Genomic DNA, 25,339 nt, shown 5'->3' with positions numbered 1-25,339 from the left:
TCAGAAACCGTTTGTGATAAGGTTTTCCTCTTTCAGCATCACTTCTCAACTTGGTATTTGCTTTAACCCTGATATTTTCCTTTACTTTCTCACTGTCTAAATACATCCCTAGAGCTCTGCATGTGTAAATTACACAACCTATGGCCTTTTTACCAGCTTCACCTAAAACATTTTCATCTGTGCATGTGGATCTTTAAGAATTAGGTTCTTTCAATCCATATGTAATCACTTAGTTCTTTAACCCATTATTGCATGATGGATAATCTTCAAAATAATGGTTTGCTACCAAAAACTCCAAAATGTACTATCTATTTCAAATATTGTGAAGTCTTAGATATCCTGGTTTATTTTCTAATGAACATTTAATTGATAACCATGAACATTTTGCTCATTTTATTCTCCCTGTGATTGTAATGCTTTTTCTCCTTCACAAGTGTTATTATCCAAAGTATTTGCTATAGGAGCAACTTTGGGCCTACTGAAATGAATGTATACATCTGCTATCTTTGTTGCAAATGAGAATCAGTAAAATTTTAAGCACTCTTGACCTGTATTTAAAGCCTAGCTAACCAGCAGAATTAATAACTATAGTTTTGAGGAGTTTATTATTTTTGCTACTGGGTTACATGTAGCTACACTTACAAATAATAATAAAAAAAGGAGTTGCAGTTAAAAACTACATAGAAATGGGGTTGCTGAAAGCCAGTGGCATTGTATGCTCTTATGCTAGACTATGACTGACTGCTCTGCTGAAATACTATATTTTTATGTAGCTTGTTCTGAGCTGTTTCTCTGGCTGATACAGGAACTAAAATAAAACAGATTATGTAATTATTCAGATAATGGTTTTGCTTTCAAATTTGTAGGATGAAAGTACATCAATAGGTCATTTTTATAATCTCAATTTTTTAAATGAAAACGGTGTACAGGTGACCAAACAATTAAAGTGAATGGTACTAACTATGCATTAGTTCAGATTTTAATATAACATAAATTATTGACTAATATTTCTATACTGAATTAGTGGAACAAACTGCTGTTCTCTCAAATGAATGATCTTGTTTTTTCATATAAGAACACTGAACACATGAAGAATCATACCAGAGGTATTAGGAAGGAGATTGTTCCACTGAATTTGACATATGGAGATAATGCCAGGTAAGTATGTGTTCCTTGGCACCAGTAAAGAGAGCAGCCTTCCTGGTTTCAGACCCTCACATTTTAAGTTTAATTCACTAGGCAGGCCTAGGCCCAGTTGCACTAGTGACATGTCAGCAGGGACTCCCCGGAAGTCCTGGAAGCATCCTTTGTACTCATTGTCTCTTTGAACAATTTGCTTCCACTGAAGAGAAGGCAATGTTAGCTTGTTCCTACGAGCTTTTCCACAGTTTGTGAGCTCTAAATCAACCTTGAAAAACAAAATAAAAAAATTCAAGAAATTACTGCCAAACTTCTCCAATTATCTGGAATTTTATTCCATCCATATACATGCATAGTAACAACATTTGTTGAGAAATTATTTCTATCAGAAGTAGAACATTATCTTTGTGATCACCAGTTGCAGTATTGCTACTCTTATATTTAAATATATCTTATATATGAATTAGATTCATAATTGCAGCATTGAGTTTAGGGTTTTGTTTTAGACTGTGCCTTTCAAAAGATAAAACTGATTGATATGACCTCATTTCTTACAATACTGCTTCCAGTAATTTTGTTCATTCTTTATAAAGTATTGCATTTAACAGCAAAGGTTTAAAAATTGAGACAGAGATGCATCAGCGAAAGAAAATACAAGTACTATACAAGAAAGAAAATGCCATCTTCATTTAACGTACGTTTCAGATTAAGAAAGTGGACAGAAACATACTGCTACATACAAATGCAAAGCCTAATGACTAAGGTACTGTATGTGCTAAAATATAAAGTGCAAACTGAGCCCAATTGTTCAAAAAAATTGAAATTTTAAGGCGAACTTTACAGCATAGTTGAAACTTCTTTGCAAGTTATATTTTAGCATATACATATATCTGCAACAGCATATAAGAAAAAAAAATCAGGATACACAAGTGCTTTTGAAGCTATTTCTAAAATGCTTTTCTGTATTGTTTGCGACTATTTTCTTTAAAATCTACTATACAGTGCAAACCATATGTGCTACACAATAACTATACAATAACATTACAAATGACTTTAATATAAAGTTTTTAAATAAAAAATAACATAACTACAGCTATGAATACTGCTGGTAAAATAAATTAATATTTTTGAAAATGGCACCAATAATACACTTTACTAATGGACTGTAATGAAATTACACCTTTAAGTCTTCAACTCAGCAATAGTGAAATCTCCTGATTGTCCAGATGTAATTCAAACAGCTTTCTTTAAACTGTATGGAACAATATGCTAAACACATGTACCAAAGGTGACCAACTGTTTCATTTGACATGTTCTGCTGCATGTGAAGAGCAATAAAACTTCTTATGAGTTATAAAGTTTGAGAGATTGTTGAACTGGATGTCACACAGTCGGCAATACTTTCCACTGGTTGGAGCCTGGGTAGAGCCATTCACACCTTTAGCTATACTAGACAACTGTTCCTCTGCTGTAGGAATTGCTGGAGAGACGTTTTCATTTGTAGCTAAGGGATTCTCAGAGATCCAAGAAGGAGACTTGTGCCCATCTTCATGCGGAGGATTCTGGGAAATGTTCTCTTGCTGTGGGTTAGCAGCAGGTCTTTCCTCCTGTTTTAGTCCCCCATTAACTATTACCATGCCTCGGTTTTTCGGCAGTAGTGGAAGAGATTCTTTCTTCTGCACAGCACATCCATTTGAAGGCGCCTGGCCTTTAGGAGATTCACTTTCTGTATTTGTGCTTTGATCTAAATCAGTATTATGAATGACGAGAGAACCAGAAATGTAATCACTTGGCTTTATTCCATAATATGGAGAAAGCTGATCTGCTCCTTTAGCTTTCTTTATTGCTCCAGGGTAAAGGCATTGTGGAAGAAACAAATGTTTGTTTTCTTCTTTTGTAGCAATAAGCTGGGCTGCTTCACTAAAGACTTTCAGTCCTTGAAGTGTTGCTAAGTGTGTCGAAAATAAGTTTCCATTAGGAGAGGACTGTTTTGAGTTTCCATTTTTCTCACATTTGATTATGCTTCTCTCATAACTGACATCTGGGCTGTTTCTTTCACTTTCTGGGTTTTGAAATACCTTATTGTCAAGTTGTCCCAGGTCACTACGCTGATGAGCAGTGACAGGACAAAAATTCTGCTTGTGAGCCAGGTAGTTCTCTACCTTGTTAAAACTGATCTTGCATACAGTGCACTCATGGTAGTCCAGCAGCCTTTTGGGAGAAGTGGACGTCCTCTCTGACGGGGGTAAGCATTTTTTACTGAGATCTATTGGCACATCCATCTCCAAGCAAGACACGGTGGAGTGGGCAGTATCACACTTTGAAACTGGAACACACTTGTTAATAGACAGTGATGTTTCCAGATGCTTTGAGACTATTCCTGGAAAGATATCACATCGTGGGTGGTAACACTCCCCAAGACTCTCTGTTGACTCTTGAGTAGATGTACAAGGATTGCCAAGATTAGCAACTTCTAGAAATCGCTGTTGAACTAGTGGTGGCCTCTGCTCTTGCTCTGGTAAGCACATCTCATACATCTTCCTTCGCTTCCGAGTACGCATTGTTCTCTGCATGGCAGGCACTTTGTTGGAAGCGGACCTCTTCAGCGGGGGATCGTGGCGAGTGGCACAGTAATACTGCTTGTGGACCATGTAGGTCTCATGTCTGCTGAAAGTAATATTGCAAGCTTCACACGTGGTCTTGTTAGGGTCACTCTCCCCCTCTACTAAGGGAGCATTGGGATTCTTCACATCAGAAGGTTTTCCATTTATCTTCTCATCACCATTGCTTGTAGTTGACAACTTCTTAGGCTGTGCAGTAAAGTCTTTCTCATGACTTTTATTATTTGGCCCAATCAAATCTAAAACATTGGAAGAGTTTAAGCAAGATGTCTGCAGAAGCTGATTTTCTGGATCTGATGTGTGAGGAGCTGGATTCAGGATGTTTATAGAGCTTTGACCATTACTGGGACTTACAGCTTCAGGCATTTTTTCTGGAACACTGGAAAAATCTGGTGATTTTGCCATCTGCTGCCATCGGCTGCTGCAGTAATGTTTTTTGTGTACCAAATAGTTGTCCAAATTATTGAATGTTATGTTGCATTCAAAACATGTAGCCCCTTTAGGCATCAAAGGACTGTAAATTACAGGTGGATAATTGCTACTTCCATGCCTGAGCCTTCGATGGACCAGTTCCGACATTTTGGCTAATATCTCTGAAGCTTGAGGAACCACAGTGATGTCTTGGGGAAAAGCAAACTGGGAAAGAAAAGGTCCCATTGGGAAAGAAGGACCAATATTAGGCTGAACTGGAGATGAAGCAAGTCTTGGACTGGATGGTTCAGATTTTATTTTGGTATATGAAAAACTCTGCTTATTTGTGGCAGGCTGGGTTTCTGGCCTCTGGTTTGGAAGGAAAAGTGGAGCCTTTTTTTCACATTTATCAAGCTCTGTATCAGAACTTGCATCTTTAGTCTGCATGGTCTTTTGGCTCTGGGGAACATCATTTCTGCTCAACAGGTCCGTTGCTGGCTGTAAACCTTCTTCATTTACACTTGGAGAGTGTTCAATGTCACTTTCTCTCTGAATTTTGTTGCCAGAGACATGTAACTCTTGGTGCTGCAGTAGCTCCCTCTGAGTTTGGAAGCCAAAATGGCAGTGATTGCATCTAAAGGCAGCTTGAGTAAGATGAGAGAACAGGTGCTGATGAAAGTTAATCACTGAATCTGCAGTGTAAGTACAAACTGTGCATTTCAGACTAGCACCGGGTGGGAGAAATTCTTCCATTTTCACTCCTACAGAAAAGACAAGCAAAATACAAAATAAAGTGACCATTTTGCTCCTCTTGAGGAATACTGGGAAATCAGCTGCACAGAAGGTACAAATGCAGTGAGAATGACTAATTTTCTTCTAATGAGATGGTATTAGTCACCCTGAAAATACTTGAATTGATTTTTCCTCGAAATGCTAGGTTATTCCCAGACTTTTGCTCTGCTTGGAGGGCACTAGTATCTGCATGCATTCATCAGAGCTGCAGGGAGAGAAAGAACAAGGAAAAGGATAAAAATAGACTGGACTTATTCTAAATGAAAGGTCTCAGAAATTACAGTTATAACTAAAGGGACACTATGTTCCCATATACAATCACTGGAAATTTTGAATGCACAAAAAGCACACCAAGGTCAAGAGGTTCAAGGTTATAATATACAGCCCTCAGTGTGCCTGAAAGCCACAGAGAAAGCAGAAGTAGCATTTTGAGTGTTACTGATGCTCAGGTCTTTGCTTGTATTGGTTTGCTGTAGTTTGGGAAGAGGTTGCAGATCTATCCTCATCAGAAAGGACTGATGACTATGTTCCTTGTGAAGGGAGGAGGAGCAGTAAGACATGGCTTCACTGACATTTTATCTTTCACATATAATGGCCACTGGCAACTACTGCTACAATATGACACCTTTTCCTCATGAAATCACTACCACTTTATCAAGAACAGTACATTCAAAGACATCTTACAATCACCGATTAAACAAAAAACTCCATGTTTCATGGCATTTTGAAATTGAAAATGCTTTAAAAAGAGATAAGAACAAATTTCTCTACTGCAACAACACAGTTTCTGGTCACCTTATAGACGATAGAAACTGAAAAAATATTGATAGGGATGATATCCAGAATTTAAAATGAGTATTTGTTCTGCCTACACATACTCACATATACCACATCTCAGTCAGGTGAAGTAGGTGTGTAGTAGCTGGGCAATAAAAAACTGTAAGAATATACTATTGCACTCTGTGGGTAGTCACACTGTTATATCTGGAGGCCCTCACTTCTTCTCTAGCATCTGTGACCCCTCAAGCTGTGAGTGACATTTGAAATTTGACCTGCTCTTGGCATCAGAAGCCAGAAGGGAACCAAGGAAATACACAGAACTTTAGTCAGCACTTCTTTCCCATCAGGTTCTCATTCCCCAGGAGGCCACAGGAGGCTTTAGCTCGTCCACTAACATGAGATGATGCTTCACATGCTTCCCCATCATGTGGTACAGAGACAGCAGCTTCTATGGGACTTTGCATTTCAGTCAGGGCTCTGCATTCCAGTGGTGTAGGTCTGCTAGAGCCTCCAGTGGGAACAGCAATAGCAGTTGAAGCAAACACAGGGCTTCCAAAGATTATAAGATCTTGGGAAAAGGAATGCTTCATTGTGATAATTGAATGTTAACTTGTGATAATCTGTATAGAAAAATAAAGACTGACAGAATAGGAAAGAGAGCAAGAATGATTGAATAGACTGGTTTGTGACTATAAGGAAAGGCAAAGACCTGAGGTTTAGCCTCTCTTCTAAGAAATAACTAAAGATTCTTACTTGAAATTCACCACAATCTCAGATTTATATCTTTCAAGGAACGTAGATCTCTAGATTACACACAGACATGGTCACTTACAGCTCATTGCTCAAAATCCTCAACACCTAAGCCAGTGGTATGCCAATAAATGCAAATAATTGAAGCAAATCTTTTGCACAAGATTTGCACAAGTATTTCAGTTTTCCTCTGCATGGGGAGAAATTAATCTGTAATCCTTTCAGAGTATCTGGTTGTAATTACCATGCTGTAAGACACATTGAGCTGCATGCACCTGATCTTATTGAAGCTGTTGTAGCCTATGGTTCTGCTGGTTTACTGAACAGTGAAATATTTGCTAGGCAACAAACAGAAAACGGTAATAGCCTGCTAATATCTTGAAGCACAGAAAGATCTGACCTCTAAATCACACGGAATCACACAGAATCCCTAGGTTGGAAGAGACCTTCAAGATCGAGTCCAGCCCATGCCCTAACACCTCAACTAAACCATGGCACTGAGTGCCACATCCAGGGATGTGGTGACTCCACCACCACCTCCCCAGGCAGACCATTCCAGAACTTTACACTCTTTCCATAATAAACTTTTTCCTAATATCCAACCTATATTTCCCTTGGCACAGCTTAAGACTGTGTCCTCTCATTCTGTCAGCTTCTGCCTGGAGAAAGAGACCAACCCCCACCTGACCACAACCACCTCTCAGGGAGTTGTAGAGAGTGATAAGGTCACCTCTGAGTCTCCCTTTCTCCAGGCTAAACACCCCCAGCTCCCTCAGCCGTTCCTCACAGGACTTGTGTTCCAAGTCCCTCACCAGCCTCGTTGCCCTCCCCTGGACATGCTCAAGCATCTCAACGTCCTTCTCAAACTGAGAGGCCCAGAGCTGGACACAGCACTCATGGTGTGCCCTCACCAGTGCCAAGTACAGGGTGACCTCCCTGCTCCTGCTGGCCACACCATTCCTGATACAGGCCAGGAGCCATTGACCTTCTTGGCCACCAGGGCACATTGCTGGCTCATGTTCAGCTGGCTGTCAGTACCCCCAGGTCCCTTTCTGCCTGTCTGTCACTGTCCTGCCACACAGTCCCCAGCCTAAAACGCTGCAGGGGGTTATTGTGGCCAAAATGCAGGACTTGGCACTTGGATTTATTAAACTTCATCCTATTGAACTCTGCCCATCCGTCCAACTGTTCCAGGTCTCTCTGCAGAGCCCTTCTACCCTCCAACAGATTGACACACACTCCCAGCTTTTTGTTGTCTGCAAATTCACTGATGAAACACTTAGTACCCTCATCCATGTTGTCAATAAGAATACTGAACAGAGCTGGCCCCAGCACAGACTCCTGAGGGACCCCACAGGTGACTGTCCCCAGCTGGATGCAGCACTGCTCACCACCACTCTCAGGCCCAGCCATCCAGCCAGTTCCTAACCCAGCAGAGTGCTCCTGTCCCAGCCATGGGCTGCCAGCTTTTCCAGGAGTGTGCTGTGGGAGACAGTGTCAAAGGCCTTGCTAAAGTCCAAATAGACAATATCCACAGCCTTTCCTGCATCCACCAGGCCAGTCACTTGGTCATAAAAGGAGACCAGGTTGGTTAAACATGACTGAGCCCTCCTAAACCCATGCTGGCTGGGTTTGATACCCTGACCATCCTGTAAGTGCTGTGTGATGACACTCAATATAAACTGTTCCATTGCCTGACCAAGTATTGAGGTCAGCCTAACTGGCCTAATTACCAGGATCCTCCTTCCCACTTTTTTGTGGATGTGTGTCACATTGGCCAGGTTCCAGTCCTCTGGAACTTCACCAGTGAGCCAGGACTGCTGGCAAATGATGGAGAGTGGCTTCATAAGCTCAGCTGCCAGCTCCCTCATCACCCTGGCATGGATCCCATCTGGGCCCATAGATTTATAAACATCCAGGCAGCTTCGCAGCTCTGTGACTGCCTCCTCTTGGATAACAAGGGGACAACTGATGATGAATGACTAAAGGTTTTCTGTGTTGTCTACATAAAGAAGTTTTCACTCAGCTCTCTTCTAGTCCTTTTCAGGGAGGTACCAAACTCCTCCAAGGCAGTATGCTGCCTTTTAGAATTGCAATTGCTACCCAAGTATCAGAGGAACTCTTTTCGCTTCACCAAATGCATGCCTCAGGAGTTTTCACACTGCAGCCAAATAAGGCTTTCTTCTGTGATTAAAGTACCCATTAATGTCCTTTAGGCTCCATTCATTTACCAGGGAGGTCAGGAACACCGGTAGAACCCTTGCTTCTTTCCAGAAGCAGCTCTGTACACCAGACAGCAAACACACAACACACTAACATTGCAGACTTTCTTATTTGTAGGTGCTCCCTTCTACTGAAAACTCCAATGCAAAATGTCCTTCCAACTCTTAACTTGTGTTTCCAGCCCTAATCCAATTCAAAAGTAGTCATCTACACCATGCTGATGTGGTGCTTACGGACATGGTTTAGTGGTGGACTTGATGATCTCAAAGATCTTTTTCCAACCTAGACAAACCTATAATTCTTTGTTTTTGTGATTCTAAAACATTATCCCTATTTGATATTTATAAGAATGTTAAAGAATATTTCTATCAAACAGTAAGTTTTTTATTAAATAAGTGTCCTGATAAAAGCACAGAGTTGTGGACCATGATCCTTAGAGCCTTCTGCCTAAGAAGCCTCCTCTAGGGCTAAGAAGGAAGATATTGCTTCAGAAGGACATGTTCTCTGGTTGTGTGTACGTTTGGTAGCTGGAATCCTGCAGTAATTGATTGTGTCTGGATACCTGATCATACCTTCACCAGTAAAAAAAAATGCTGCCTGTATGTGTATGTACACACATTAAGAGAGAGACAGCACTCATGAGATTTAGCAGATAAGACAAATGACACTGGTTACCTGGGAGAGGTACTTGGTGTAGAACACAGGTCAGAAACTGTTGGCATTTTGGTGTTATCTACATGCAACACTTCCATATATTTGGAGAGACATTGATCTACTGAATGTCTACAGTGAATAATTCTTCAAAAAGCTAAACCTAGATGATGATACATGAAAATATGTGATACTCACCACTGTGAGAATTTAGGTGCATTTCCAGAGCTCTTGCGTTTGAAAAGCTTTTGGTGCACTGTGGAAAGGGGCAGACACTGGATATTTGCTGAGCACTGTCCTCACTCTCCTCTGACAGCTGTGGCCCCTCTCTTTGCCTCCCACTGCAGTAATACATGAGATGGGCCTGCAGGTTCCGCTCACTTCGGTACCAAATGCCGCAGGATTTGCAAGGGAATATGTCCTCTACAAGCAAGTATAAGCAGGTGCAGGTTAGTCACAGTTCACTTGGTGCCAACCAATTAACACAGCTAGATTAATTCCCCTCCCTTCCCCATTAAAAAAATACTTATTTAACAAAACATTGAAAGCAGAGAAATGGGTTCATTAAAATTACACTCTCACTTGCAGATGAGGGACTAACATGGGAGACAGTTGTTTCTTTCAAAAGAGTATTTTTTTGAAAAGTTGCTTAAAGGGAACTGCTAGAAGCTTTTAGCACATAATTATTTTTAAAAATTAAATTATATTTAATATTTGTTGGGAACATGCAATAATAATTAAGAAACTATGCTGTATTTCCAATACATTACTACTCATTAGGTGGCATCTTTCAATTTTTTTTCTGTGTGCACAAGACTTTCCAGCTCGGGGCCTTGGAATTTTTGACTGCTAACTGCAGATCATTCTGAGGAATGTGTATTTCCAGTATGTTTATGCTTCTATTACTGTAAAATCTTTTTGTTCTGATATCCAGGAGGCAAGACTAGATTACTTTTCCTTAAGATCCTATAATATTGAATGAAATATTATACTAAGCATCATGTCTATTTCCTTGGTTCCTATTCTTATTAATTACAGAAATTTAAATTTCTTATGTATTTTTTTGTCCTTTTCTTTTCAGTAAATTGTTGGTTTTCCACTTTTCATTATGCATAGAGGATATTTACTAAAAATAAGGCAATTTTTCATTGTCTCCTATGCCAAAGTGTCAGCATCCCTCTGAGGAGAGACCACGCAGAGGTTGCACAGTGTTTTCAACAGCAGAAGTCAGGATTTTGATCATGCATGAGAGGCTACATACTTTACTAATGTGAAGAGTAATAATGCATGTGGTATTTTTGCACAAAGTGAACAGATATTTGTGTGTTAATACCCTGCCAAAGGAGACAGAACCTGTCTCAGAAAGACAAAAGATCTACTTGATTTCTGAAAGGTGAACCTTCTATCCTATCAGTAAGAACAGGAAGAAATTCCTGCTCTTTTGGGCCACATCTACACTAGTAAATAACACTGTGACGGGATCCACACTTCAACACTGGAACTGGTTTATATTTCTAAATCTTGACAACAGTCCCTTCTATACCTTTGGCTTCAGTCAATGAACACTATTCCCATTCATGCATTCATGATTTCAGGAATTATCATAGGCATAGAACCATTCTCTGCATCTGGTGTAGACACCTCTCAACTGTTTTTGAGACTAAGAGAGGAAAAAACAATGAGTAACTCCAGACTGTAACAGCTGACCGCAGGATCAGACAATTGCAGTCAACATCAAAACACATCTTGATCAACATCAAAACTCCCCCTGACTTCAGAATGCAAAGAGCTGCTAGAAACTGTAATTAGCTTAGTTTTGAAGAAAGGATGGCTGCTCTGAAAACATGGCATATGTAGCTGATGACGTAATTCATTACCATTCATGACAATTTATGTTTAATTTCAAATATTGATGTGTATAGGACAACTGCTCTGTTTCAATTCCTTTGGGTGAACAAAGTTGAAGATTCCAGCCCATTGACATGGATGAGTCTTTTATTTGCTAAATATTTACAAATGCAGCCAAAATTTACATTGCTTAGTTTGCTTCTCTGATTGCAATGCTAATGCTTGTCTGTTTTTCTGCTCATGAATTTGCAAAAAATATTTATAACACCTACCAATTTCTATTTTTCCCTTTGCCACTGAATAATTGTGCATGGATTTCAGACACAAACACTTAATGGAGCAGTTAGTATTCCAACATACATCACTATTAAAACATCAGTGATACAGCTTGCATCATTTGAAATGTCCACCTCACTTTAAAGGTGACATTTTAACATTTGGTTTTGGCCTCAAATGGTCTTAAAAAGTTGAACTGTTGGTGTTTCCACAGAAAAGAAAGTCCAAAAGTACTAATAGGAAATTCTGATCTGGCCAACTTGTCCTATTTGAATTCATTTGACTGCATTCCATCACAGAATTGAACTTTCTGATTCTCTTAATGAATTTGACTTCCAGCCATCTTTATTTCCTATGAGTTAGATGGCCTGGACAGTCTGTAGCTGCAGTTATGCATGGTGAATTTGCGACTCCCATTACATGCCAAGAAGAGAAAATGCATTTGAGGAGCATTTCTCCGTGGTGAGAGGGTGGAATTTCAGGGAGAACAATATAGAGAGATGGGATCTGAAACTATTACTACTCTAAAGTGATGTGAAACAGATAAAGGCTACTTGTAGCTAATGTTTTAATTACTTAAAACCAAAATACTGGAATTTATTTCAAGGGATACTTTCATATAATGAAACATTCAGCCCCCAAGCTGAATGAATCAAAGGTACCAAATCAACAATGAAATGTGAAAATAACCCCTTATGATCAGAGGCAGAGTAGGGACCAATGTGGAAAGTTCTGAGCAGTAAGACTTGCTATTTTAACATTTTCCTTGAGTCAAGAACAGAGAAATTACTCTGAGTGGCTGCTAAACATGTATAGCCAGAGATGATGTACCATTAAAGACTCCTCTTAGCAATGTTCAGTGTGGCTTTCCAGGGCTCTGCACAAGTCAGTGCTGACAGAAAAGATGTTTCCAGAAATGTGCTGTTGTAGAAATTTGACTGCTTTGCCAAAGCCCAGAGCTGGCCTCATAGATTTACACAAGAATATTATCTCAGCTGAAACAAGCTGTGCCTTTTAGGCAAGGTTACCCACTGTAGCAGCTCCCTTTCAGCTGTTGGCTATAAACAGTTACCTCTCTTAGGCGTCTCCTAAGAGATGTACCTTTAGTTAGTGGCGTGTTAGGTGCCTATGGCAACCTATTTTGGAAAGGTCCTTTGCATTCCTAATTGCTAGTTCTGTGAGCAGGTATGTCAGCTCACAGCTCCCCCACTGGTGGGGTAGAAATGAGTGTGCTTAGCTAAAGGGCATGAGGCTGCTCCACCTCTTCTCATCTCTTGGAAGAGAAGACTTGGATGATAAGGGCATTTGAAGGTTAATCTTTAAAAATAGGCTAACATTAAATATGTAGCTATCAAAATTGTTTACCAGAAAATAAGCAATTACAAAGGAAAAATAAACTGAAAGGAAAACATGGAATGAACTGTGTTACCAGAGATATTTTAACTAGTCCTGTGTGAAGAGCTTGAAGATGTGACTGTTCAAGGCTCAGTATTATGAGATGTGAGTCTGAGTGGCAGATCATGTGCTTGCATGTACATGTGCACCTGAAATACTGTATTCAGTAATTCATTATAACTAATTAAAATACTTAGAAACAATAAGAAGCACAAGAAAATGCTCCAGCATGGGGTCTATATGTACAGGCTTGCAAAGTGTTGAGAGCTAAGAATGTGCAATCTAAGTCTAAGAGATGACTAGTAAGGCTCATGGTAATGGCCAATATGTTTGAAAAGGACTTAGAAAGGAGGATGAGGAACTAGGTAAACAGCAGATCAACTTTTGCATAAGCAAAAGTTAAAAATGTAAACTTTAATTTGAGCTGAATTGTCCCAGTTCAAGAACACTAATGGCCCTCCTCTCTAAGGACAGCACTTGAATGCATGCTGCATTTTGTCCATGATGGAGCCCACTGATGATCACAAGATATAAAAACATTCTTGGTTAACCACATTGAATGGAGATGCTACAATCTCCACTTAAAGGGCTGCTTTACAGCTTAATTTCTGCTGCATTTTGAAACAATCATTGAAAGAATGTGTATCTTTTATTTTTCTGAGTATCATGAATTATTACAAGAAAATGCAGTGGTAAGCAATAAGCTTACTCGAGAAGCAGAGGCTGGACTTTGAGAGCTAGCTGACCTATCTCATCTATTTTTTTTTTTTAAGTTTCTAATCCTATTGCCTCTGGGAACAGACCACAGAACCTCCACACGAGGGCAGGTACTCTGGGTGAGGCTCTTGCCAGACTGCTCTTCCTGCTCTTTTTATTGGAGATGATGGGGGAACAAAAGCAGGCTTTGAGCTGTGGTCCGGTTTCGGTGGTCATGAATTCAACATTGCTGCATTAGCTCTTCACATGTACTGTTGTTTTAAAGATCCACCAGAGAATAGAGTTCCTCACTTACTGTTCACAATAGCTGTAGGCAAAATAGATGCCATGGCAGCCTGCTGCGGGAGCAGCTGTATGGAGTCCAGCAGGCGGGCGGGGTACATGCCTTCTGCCAGGCTCATCTGACTGGCAGCTTGCAGCCTTGAGTCAAAATCCACAACAAAGGCAACCAGCTCTTCACCCTCTGAGATGGCCTTGGTCGTGGTACACCAAAGCTGCCCTCCTGCAGGAAACATACAAGTAGAAAGATTGAATTGACAATATCAAATTCTAGAACTTACAACATGAATGCTATCTTTGCACTTTTCTTTTCTCTTTTTTTAATTTTGATGGCTTATTTGAAGTAAAGAGGCATACGATTTTTACTTTTCCTGTTTTCCTTCTACCAACATAGGAATTTTCGTGTATAAGAAAAACAATTTGGGGATAGTTTTCCTATTTGCAGCATGAATAATTATTTTAATTTTTCACTTTGTCTCCTAAAAAGTCAGCATTATGAAAATCAAGATATAGGTGAAAATAACTTATGCAGTACTTCTCTCATTACCATTTTCACCAAAGTTCCTATACATTTTTCTTAACTCCAAGCTTGTTTTATTTTGAATAGCAAATCACAGCTCAGTAAAACCAAACAGCTGCAAGAAAGAAATCAGATTTCCTCTTAAGGGCGTTCTTCCCCTCCCTTATGTTTGTCACCCTCTTTCTCTAAAAAATCTTCCCTTATGTAATATTCTTCGTAACATGACTGCTTTATCTCTGCTTACACTGACTGAACTTCCTGAAAAGAAGATATGCCAAAGATCTGTTTCATAAAGGCTTATTCAAATAAAGGTTTGTTTAAAAGGGGGGGGAAGGAGGGGAAGTGGAAGAACTTTCATCAAACAGTAAGATACACTATAGCTCTGTGCTGCAAATGTCACATGTAGTGCATTAAAAAGAAAATTAACTATGCAAGTACATCTACTAATGTATTTGAATGAGATAGTGAATGCTCATTTATTTAACATGTTTAGACAGGCAAAGCACTTATATTGTGTTATCTACACTCTCAGGCCTAGATACATATCCAATACAGTTATGCCTGAAATAATGTTGCATACTTTATATGTTATAAAGCTTTTTTTTTCCTCAGGTTTTGTATATATAGAGAAAGCTATATGTTGCATTCATTAGGCAAGCAAAAACTGTACTCGTTTTGATAAGTAATATTGCTGTGTTTATCTTTCGGCATAACTGCCTTTTCAACTGCACTTCATTTTTTCCCTTCAACGAGATTATAGTTTTAAAACAACTTGTTGCAAAAATCTGGTAGAGGAGATAACAACAGTGTATGATATGCCACAGCTAAATGGAAGAATTAGGACATTGTTTTAGAAAAATCTTGGACAATTAATTAAACCAGTCTATTAGCTTTCAAAGATGAGCAAACAAAACAGCATCAGTGACAGTGTATTTCAGTGGCAAAATACGCTAAGCTTCCAGACCTCAAAGTGGTGTAGAAGTTTCAAAGCAGAAAAGTGTCTTTGTATTCACCCTTCGGTAATACAGCAGTTGAAGGTGCTGCAAAGTTTACAAACAATTTACTGTGAGAGGACCAAAGCACACCAAGATTTACTGGTCTCCAAGATTACAACATTAAATGGTACAAATCTGAGTAATTTCCTCTAGAGAATAAGAAGATGAAAAGTGAAGATAGTACCAAAAATTTATACAAATGCAGAATCCTAACGCCTGAGCAGGAATTAAAAAAAAAAAAAAAAAAAAAAAAAAAAAAAAAAAAAGAAGAGCACAATCTGACATATTGCCTGACATAACCAGTAAATCTACAGAAGCTTTCAGAGCTAAATGGGGAGAAAACGTCTTCCAGAGAGAAACAGGATAAATTCCTAAAGTGCACTTAACTAGTCTTGTAGATGAAAATACATGGAACACACATTGCAATTTGAGAACCTGAAATTGGGTACTTTTGCCACAAACATTACATAGTTAATTTCCATTCTTGACGTGCACTTCTATCTTATTTATATACAGAAGGTGTAATAATCAACCAGCATGTTTTAGTATATTTTAGTACAGAACAAGATCTCTTTCTAGACTTTATGATTCACTGGATCGCTTAATAAAAATGAGTCACTAAAGAATAACCAACTGAGACTTTCTCTATCCCAGCAAACATCTTGACATCTTGGCTATGTGTACCCTTGGGGGTGAAAAGAAGTGATTAGTGGGTCTCCAGCTGCACTCGGTCTGGATCAGCTAAAAGGCTGAGTCAGGCTGGTGGTGTTGGAGCTCCTCAGGGCATTGACTCATGTCCAGCCGCAGATTAAACTCGGCCAGCTGAAGGGAGCAGTGACCCCGGCTGCCCGCTCCACCCAGCTCCTGCAAGCTGTCACACCTACGGCAGCACAGCCTGGTGGGATGTGTGACAGCTTTGGAAGCACAACAGTTTCTAATTTGGCTTAATAAAGAAAATCAGAACTAGGGAAGTTAAATCCATTCCTGCATATGAATACCAATCTTTAGCTCAGCAGGATTCAGATCCAAGAAGGACATTGTTATTTTGTTTTGTCTCATCCCAGTCTACAGAAAATGAGGCATTTAAGTAAACATGACATCCACATCCAGGTTTTTGTCAGAATATCATATTGTGTTAAGTTAAATCCACAGATGAACTCCCAAAAGATGCATTCTTCCAGCTACACGAAATTCAGCTCAGCACCTTTGTCACTCACTGGGACAGGACACGGTGCAGTTCTCACTTGTCCCCTTCTATGCTTGCCCACACAGAGTAAGGCAAGAGCTGCTGTTTTGAAAGATGCAAACAACTTTCTTCCCCTTAATGCAGTGACTGAAAACATGCTCATGCACAGCAGGTGACTGTGGAAGTCTTTCTTGAGCCTTCTACTGCACAGTCAAGCAAAGAGCACCAGCCAGTTAAGAGTGACAGAAAAAAGTACTGCCAAGTGCAGAGAACCTGACAGAGGCTTCCAAATTTAATAGGAAGTTCCAGTCGTGACTATCATATGAATTACTATGCTGTCTAGACACCTCTGGCAGGGATAAGGGCTTCCTTGCAGGTAGCAGCTAAAAATCAGGAGAAAACTTTCTTCTCACAAACATTTCTACAGGCTAAGACACAACGGACATATAGACAGCAGTATCTCAGGAGCACAACAGCTTTTCATTAAGCAGAGAGCAGAGTTAACAACAGATTTTCAAAGGGATAATACAGAAGCCATAGCCAAGCCAACTGGTGATTAGGAGATAGGAAGATGTTTGCATGACGTATTTTCAAAGGCATGAAGATTTCATAAAGAAATGTTAAGGACTATTATTTATATGAGATGAAGTTTTGATTAAGCTGGCTAGATTATTTTTTTTTAAACCAACTGCTCTTCATCTCAGAAATAACTTGCAGGGGTGAAATTGTTCTACAAAGAAACCAGGCAAGGTTTCTCAGTCCTAAAATGACACAGGCATCAGAGGAAGAGAAAGGATGAACAGATGTTTTAACAGGGATGAGTGACTGATAGTGCCTCTGAAATAGCCATAGTTATATAATTTGTCCAGAAAGCAATGGTAGACTGGTGATTTTGGACCTCCTCTTGTCCATAATGAATATATTATGGTCACCCATTGGTGACTCATTGGTCACCCATTCTGCCATAGCAGAGAGAAGATTCTTAATCAGGCACAAGAAGTATGACACTGGTTATGTGGACGACAACGATTATATTTATTGCTCACACACAGTCTAAATATTGTCAATCCAATATATAATACAAGCAAGTCTAAAGGACTATAATATAAACAGGTTCAGCTAGAGACATACAGGTTTACAGTCTTTGGCCTTACCGAATGCAAAGGGAAAAGCGCCCCTTGTGCTTCCATAGGATTTTATCTCCGTATGCGGCCGGCTTTTACTCACCCATTCTAAAGGAGCGCTCCCTATCTCCGGGCTGTCCGTACCCTGCAGGCGTTCCTGACAGGGGCGGGGGAAGGAGGCCAGCAATCCACACGGAAACTCCTGCAACTCTGGGAGAAGAGTTTGCCCAGGTAGCCCAGCAGTATTTTATACCCTTTTTCAGGTCGATGTGTACTAAAGTCAATCGCAACCATCACAGCTCCCCCATGTCTGGAATGCATTCATTATGCGAGCAGTCCAGACAGTTCCTCCTGCAATTCCCACCCGGTGTTCTTATCTTAGGGCAATTCCCACCTGGCGCTGTTATCTTTGGACAAATCATATTGCCCGTCGGAGACAATAGCAAGGAAAAACGTGTGTGCCTCGTGCAGAGGATGCAGGGGAAGTTTCCTGCATCCTCTGACATATTTCGTCACCATCACAACACATACACTGAAAGGGGTCTTACGGGCTTTACTTGGTAAAGTAGTAATGAAAGTCTTACTCTTGTGCTAGTGCAGAAAAGAAGGTTTTAGAGCAGCAGCAGGCTTTGTAACACTGGGAGGCTGTTTTCTCGAAAGCGGTAATTATGGTTCTGTGAAATCGAAGATAAGCGTCTTGAGCATGTAACGTATTGTTTTATATCAATGGTTAAATCAAACAAGTTTATGTGATATATAACACACACGTCAAGCATAAGAAAAGAATAAAAATGTCTGTAAACACTGTGCATTTATTTGAACTCTTCTTGCTCAGAATTCAAGAAATTAAAAGTGCTCATTTGTTTAATCATCAGAAGGCAGGAAAACTAAAGAATATCATCTTGTGCAAACTAGAGGAAAAATTACACTCCAGTTGCATTGGTATGAGTTCTTGACCAAAAGACATAAGGCACTGAAGCAGTTATCTGATACCTTCAGAACATCCACCAAATGGGGAGGTTATTTCAGGGTTCTCTTCTTTGTTTGCAACTTTCACCACAAATATTTCTGCTGCTTTAAAAAACACCAACACCCTTAATTAAAAACAAAATAAACACAACCCAAACCAAAAACTTTCTATGAAAATGAAAGAGTAAGGTCCTGATGTCCCTGAAAAACTGTGGACTTGCTGTTCTTTGTAATGTTTATGATCAAGATTCTTGTGCAAACAGATCTGGTTCCTAACAGGAAGCTTATAAATCATACTCATAATTGCTGTCAAGACTGCAGTGGAGTGTACTGCAAGTTTTGATAATAAAGAATAGAGTCACAGTTCAAACTTGATTACATTTTGGAAATTCATGGTGCTCTTACAAGAATCAGTGGTCTTAAATATCTTCTTCTCCTGCCAAATTTTTCACTTGCACTTTTTATTATTTATGAAATCAGTGTCTGCACAATGTCATGCAGACCTCTGCTGATAAACTCTAATTAAGATTAAGACAAGCCTTTTGGAAAGGATCCCATCATTAGCAAACACGATAAACACAAAAATACTCCCTACTTGTCAACCAGGAGCAATTCAGTAACCTAACAGTATTATCTGTTGCTAGGCTACAGGGCTGACAAAGCTTCAATTATATTGTATGGCCATACCTATAGAAAACTGTATAGGAAAATGTATCTAATATAAAAGCATTTAATTTCATCCATGCTATCTGTAATTCACGGCTTCCCTCAATGGCAAAAATCAGGTTAATAATTACATAGCATGCTGAAAAAATCTTAGCGATGTGTCATGTTTGCACAGTTTTTTCTAATTTATCTCCATGATTGATAGGCATTTGCTTTGTAAAAATAATAAAATGCAAGCAATGGGATGTTGTAAACCAGAAGCATAACTACATCTGGACTCATCAAGATATGGAATCACACTTAGTATAAAAAATATATAGTAAATTGAACCAATTAAATCATACTTAGATGCAGTAATGCACTATCTTCTGTATTCAGAATAAGGAGTAAAATGGTGATAGATATACATGCTAATTCAAAACTTTATTTTATGTAGGACAGACATCTAAAATAGAATTTTTTTTTTCAACAGCCCTTTCTTTTTTCCTTCTACATTTGAAATATATTTTAAACAAAGGGACCTCTACTATCCTATTTGAAACAAGGAATTTGCTCTGAAAAACTAACTAAATGTCCCTTCACTAATTTTGATCCTCAGAACTCTAGAAAGAATTCTGGGAAAACACAGTACAGTAAGTCTTGTTGGGCTGCTGCTTTTTTGGATTTTCCCCCCCACTTATGTTTTGCAGAACTTAAGGAACAATAATTTGGAACCTGTGTATCACAGTCTGAAAAGAGATTATATATAAGGTCAGACTCACCTAACTCCACTGGGAAAAAGAACTTCAAAATGGATGAAACTATTAAGACTCTTGATTATTATTGTTGCTTTTAGGAAAAATACCTTAAGAGAGCAAGTAGCTCAAAGCAGCATTTCCACTGAGTACATGGAATTTCACAGATTGAGAAGTATAATGACATATAAACATATATTCAAAAGCAAATTCCAGTTACCCTGTCTTTAGTATCAGTTGATTTTCCTTGCTAAACTATCTGAGTCTTGTTTTTTTGACCCAGAAATGCCACACACCTTTCATAGACATTTAGGAAATCAATGGCAATTTCTATTAAAAGCTGTTTTCATTGCCAGTTAATTCTGAAGCATTACTTTTGTGTAGTAAAATTTGAGCTTACTGGACTTGATTGCGTTGCTGCAACAACATAATAGCCCATTTCCTGTACACACATCTTTTTGCAAGAAGGGTCAAAAGACTATCAGAATTTATTTAAACAACAGACTGTTGCTCTTAGCAACTTCCAGGCACCATCAACTGAATTAAACCTTCCTCTCCCAATAAAACATTCCAACTTGCAAAAAACTGTGCTTTTTAATAATGGTAATGTGGGTTGGAGGTAATTTATTTTCTTCCCTCCTTTGTTCCACAGGTTAAGCATTTATGGAAAATTTGCACATCACAATAGGATGGGATCTTCATATTTGGGTTCCTTCTGCTTCTCACCCATGGGGTTGTGACGACTCAGCATATTGAATGCTATTTCAGTATAGCACAAGTTACTGGGCAGATCTCTAATTTTTGACATGAACAAAGTACATATATCTATATGTGGACACATTGTTTAATAAAAAAATTATAATTCATTCAAATCCAATACTGTTGAAATTTTTGACAGTAGAGTGGTACAAGGAACAGAACTTATAAATTATGTGTGCCCCTTCTTTGAAAAATGCTTTGGAGGTTTCTTTGTGCATTGGCAAATACAGTAGGAATATGAGTTATTGTGTGAATCCTCCTGCACAGCACCTGATAAAAGAATAAAGAGCTGTGACATATTCTTAAAACAATAGAGGAATTAAAGAGAAACAATGGACCAGCTGCTTCATTAATACAATCAAAAGACAGCCCAGCACAGAGGAGTCCAGATAATTAAGCACTACTCTTTTAGACCTTTTTTCTGTAATAAAATTGCTAAAAAATTATTAACTACTTCATAGTTGTTAGATATATCTATGTACTTGTTTATTTGGGTTGATTAATGCCTTTTCAGTATTCTACAACATGCCAACTCATGGTTCATACAAGTTTTTGAATAAAATAATGTAGGACTATGTGATACGGATCTGTGGTATATACAGCAATAAATCAAAGGCATTTTGTGAGCAGTCTTTCCAGTTGCTAAATAATTCTTAGCGTTTTTCACATGCGTACACAAAATATGTACTCTGTACAGCATTTTTGCTATTAATGCACTTTAATGTTGGGGTTCCAACCATTTCTCTGTGAAATGTCTCAAAAACCAGCCCTGCAAATTCAGACTACTCAAACTCTCATCAAAACCAGCTTTAGTGCCACATTTTTGAGATTATTTCCTTGCTTCTTCTATAATTTTTCCTTGTTTACTGATCAAAAGAGATTGCCAAAAGATATTTGACCTTTAATTTTAATTACCCACTGCATATTATAAACTTACAATAAATGGAAAATCTATTATCTTGTATAAAATTAGAGCAATATAAGGGACAAACCAGTTCTGTCACCACTTTTACTATTACCTTTGTGTTCAGTATAGAATATGGAGCCTTCTTAATTTTTAGCTCACTGAACAAAACGCAAAATGAAGAAATAGCAGTGATATTTTCCAGAAGCATTACAACAGAAAAATACTCAGCTTAATGGCTCTAGCCAAATTAAACCCCTGTATTTAGAGATATAAGCTCTCTGACCAGAAACAGGGAAGAAAATACTCCTTAGGAACACAGCTCTTGCTTCTTCATGTGAGTCAACCTGAGCTTCGGGTCTGACTTCAGCTTAGTCATATGCTGACAGCTGACAGTGTATTCATCTGAATAGATGATTTTGTGGTTAAAACTGTCAGGCATTATATAGCTGATAAAGAGGAAAAGAAAAATATGAAAGGAACTCGCTCCTAGGGGAGAGAATTCCTAAACCTGGCATCTCAGTGTGAGTGTCAGGGGTTGGTCTTTCCCTTGCTGCAGTACAACTAACATCACCATCTTATGGCAGCAGCTCTCAAATTCACACTGCAAAAACCTTCCTCAGCTGAACCCCAAATAAAGCAAAGTGTTTCTGAAGAGTAAGGAGTGCAAGGAACAGACTTTGACCTCTTGTTTTAACACTGCTGTGTGCCTGCATTTTGTTACTTTGAGGATATTTACGTGTTTCCTCCAATTAAATGTCTGCATGTAACACTCAACAGAGTTCTAATAGGTAAAGAGGCAAAATAGATTAGTGCTCCGAAAATATTCACAGGAAAATAACGTAATTTTATTTGCCATTTTCCCCCCTGATAGAGCTGTCACAGCTTATTTACCACAGGGGGAGACAGTTAAACCCATATCCTTAGAAGTTCTATGCATTTAAGAGGCTTATATATCTCTTCTGGGACCCTCGTTCAAATCCTGGGCTAATCAGAATGAATACGTATCTTTCTATTAGATGGCTCTAAAAAGTCTTAGGTGATATCAGCTCCTGGTGGACGACAGTCCACGGCATAAAACTATTAAATGTTTGGCACAAATGGCAATACTTACGAAATGAAACTGAAAACTGTAATATCCTCCCACATCACAAGAAGTTAAGTCTGCTGCTCAGAGGTTGAAATTAAGGCCTGCCACAAATGCTAAACCTGTTCTATTTCCTTAATTCAGCATAAACTTAAACAAGGAAGTTGAAGGAGTTCTTTCCCAAGTTTAGTGATTTCTTCCTTTTCCCCCCTCCTATTTTCTTTGTAAATTCTACTATTTTGAATTGAGTGGTACACCTTTTTTACATTTGAATTAGGTCTCACTGGAGTGTTATTTTAGAATTTATGAAGCTTTCAGAAAGAAAGTGATAAACAGCTTGAAAAAACCTCATAAACCCTTGCTGACATTGCCCACGTTGCAATCCCACCACCACTGCAAAGGAGCTAGAACTTACTGTCAGAGAACACTCATCTCCCTTTTTACAGGACCACTGAATGGGCACTCTCCATAGAGCTTCCCAGGAGACATTCCCAGGTGACGCCCACTGCTCTCCCCAGCTTTTGTGGATGCACCAGGTTTCACAGAAAAAGAAAATGCACCACTGAAACCAACTACTCTGAAGCAGGGCTTTGGATACACACATTCCTACAATCCCTGCTTCTGTAACAGCACAGCTGTAAGGTGACCTTTTGTAGCCTTACAAACACAATCATGCCTGTGGATTGTCTTTTCAGAGTTATTTTGTGAGGCTGGAGTGTATGAAAAAAGAGGTGATTAAATGAGACAATAGATATGCTTTAATGGCACCTCTTTCTTACAGGAAAAGCAGAGTACACTTCATCTTATCAATGGATTTTCTACTGTCTTGCACCTGCTACTGTAGGGCTCATTTCTTGCCCCTGGGCAAATGCAGAGTGAATAGCAAAGGCACCTGAGCAGAAGGAAGGATTATGTAGAAGGAGCTGAAGTGATAGGTTGTATTTGTAAAGGAAAGCAATACATAAAGCAAACAATAAATATAAGGACAAATAGGGAAGTTTGAGAATGGTAAAATCAAAGTTAGAAGAATTGGTTATGAGACCTGCCTGCTTATTCAATACAGGGGCCTTGCGCCAGAAAAGGCTCACGGCTTTGTGAGAAACAAAAGCCAGCTTTTATAATGAAGAGAAGCTAGAGCATTTAGTAATGTGCACTGTAACCCAGAGAAAACAGTTGCTATTATCGTGAGTTATCTCAGGCCTTTACTCGTGTTAACGTTCAGCTCACAGGCTGAAGTTCAGGAACTGAAGTTCACCTCGGCTGTAACAACCATGGAAGAAAAGTGGCACTTTGTGATTCCAAAAAGTCTCGTTCCCACTTAAGGCATTAGAATGTTTTACTCTGGGTGCAGTGGAAACAAGACTCTGTGACAAATCTGTGTCTCTCTTACTAAACAAACAAAAAGTAGATTTGCATGTTTAGTATGTTCTAAAATGTAAACGCCATAAAAGCTAAAATAAGAACCTAACTCAGGCTTCTCTATTTAAAAAGTACCTCATTAAAAATACCCACCACCATCCACGCACAAAACCCCGTACCAATACCCCAGATTTCCTCAAAAGGAGTTAAATCCCAGTTCTGCCTTTTAAAGTAGAAACTAGAAGTAAATTGACTGAAAACACTCAGTGGTCAAAAGCATTTCCACCTTCCAAGATATACATGGTGTCCAAGGTAAACAAGAATTATAAACCACCACCAGTCTCCCAGTTAGTTCATCTAGTAAGAGACTGTGAACAGCAGAAAGCAAAGACTGAGCTACTTCTGGCTACAATGCAAATTAAAAAAAAAAAAAAAAAAAAAAAAAAAAAAAAAGCATGAGCAAATTGTTAAGATTCTGCTGTAAAAACTAACACAGATTAAGAATTGTGGATGATTCTGCACTTGATGATTTTTTCCAAACCAGGCTTAATAAAAAAATGCCAGTTTACCTGAGCATCATACAGGTGCATAGGAGCTACCATTGTGCCTGCTTGGTCAGCATGATTTCTAGATGGCCAAGAAAAAAGTGACTGTATACCCAAAGGCAAGCTGTCAAAATTCAGTTTGCAGCTGATAAACTGATTACAAAGCTGCTTAAGACTTTGCTTGTAAACAAAAGCATTTATCAACTAATAATTTGCAATAAACTGATGTAACTCCCAGCTGAGCCCCAAACTGTAATTGTCTTTACCATCTGCCTATTAAAATACCATTCTTCATCACCAAGCAGGAGCAGAAGGGAAAGACTCTCCAACAACTACATAACTTCCATGCTTATAAATAATCTGTGAGCATTTCACACATTCATTATGATTGCCAGGTTTTGTATACTTCATTTTCTCTTTTTGAGAAGCAAAGAGGTGCAGTAAAGTGGCAGAAAAGAAATTAATAAATATCGCCTGGTGCAAGAAAAAATTATGTAAATTCATCATACTCTGCAGTTTCCTAATTTTTTTCTCTTTTTGCTACTCCATAGGAATATCATGATGGAAGCCCCCTCAAGCACAACTTTACAGATTAAACTCTCAATTTC

The 25,339-nt window shown here is 38.9% G+C and overlaps 1 protein-coding gene across 3 annotated transcripts in view; it reads right to left on the bottom strand.

Annotated features, from left to right (window-relative positions):
* Window positions 1–1,451: 1,451 nt before the first annotated feature.
* Window positions 1,452–25,339, bottom strand: part of ZFPM2 (zinc finger protein, FOG family member 2) — a 305,329-nt gene continuing 281,441 nt past the window's right edge. For all 3 annotated transcript variants that reach the window (XM_002200311.6, XM_012572069.5, XM_072924913.1), the window contains 3 exons: window positions 13,900–14,106; window positions 9,567–9,791; window positions 1,452–4,933 (listed from right to left, as the gene is read on the bottom strand). In XM_002200311.6, the coding sequence (XP_002200347.4) occupies window positions 2,442–4,933; window positions 9,567–9,791; window positions 13,900–14,106 (2,924 nt within the window). In that variant the 3' untranslated portion in view covers window positions 1,452–2,441. The remainder of the gene's footprint in view (window positions 4,934–9,566; window positions 9,792–13,899; window positions 14,107–25,339) is intronic.

This window comes from Taeniopygia guttata, chromosome 2, assembly GCF_048771995.1.
Source record: "Taeniopygia guttata chromosome 2, bTaeGut7.mat, whole genome shotgun sequence".
Taxonomy (NCBI): Eukaryota; Metazoa; Chordata; class Aves; order Passeriformes; family Estrildidae; genus Taeniopygia; species Taeniopygia guttata.
This window is presented reverse-complemented; position numbering and strand designations above follow the sequence as displayed.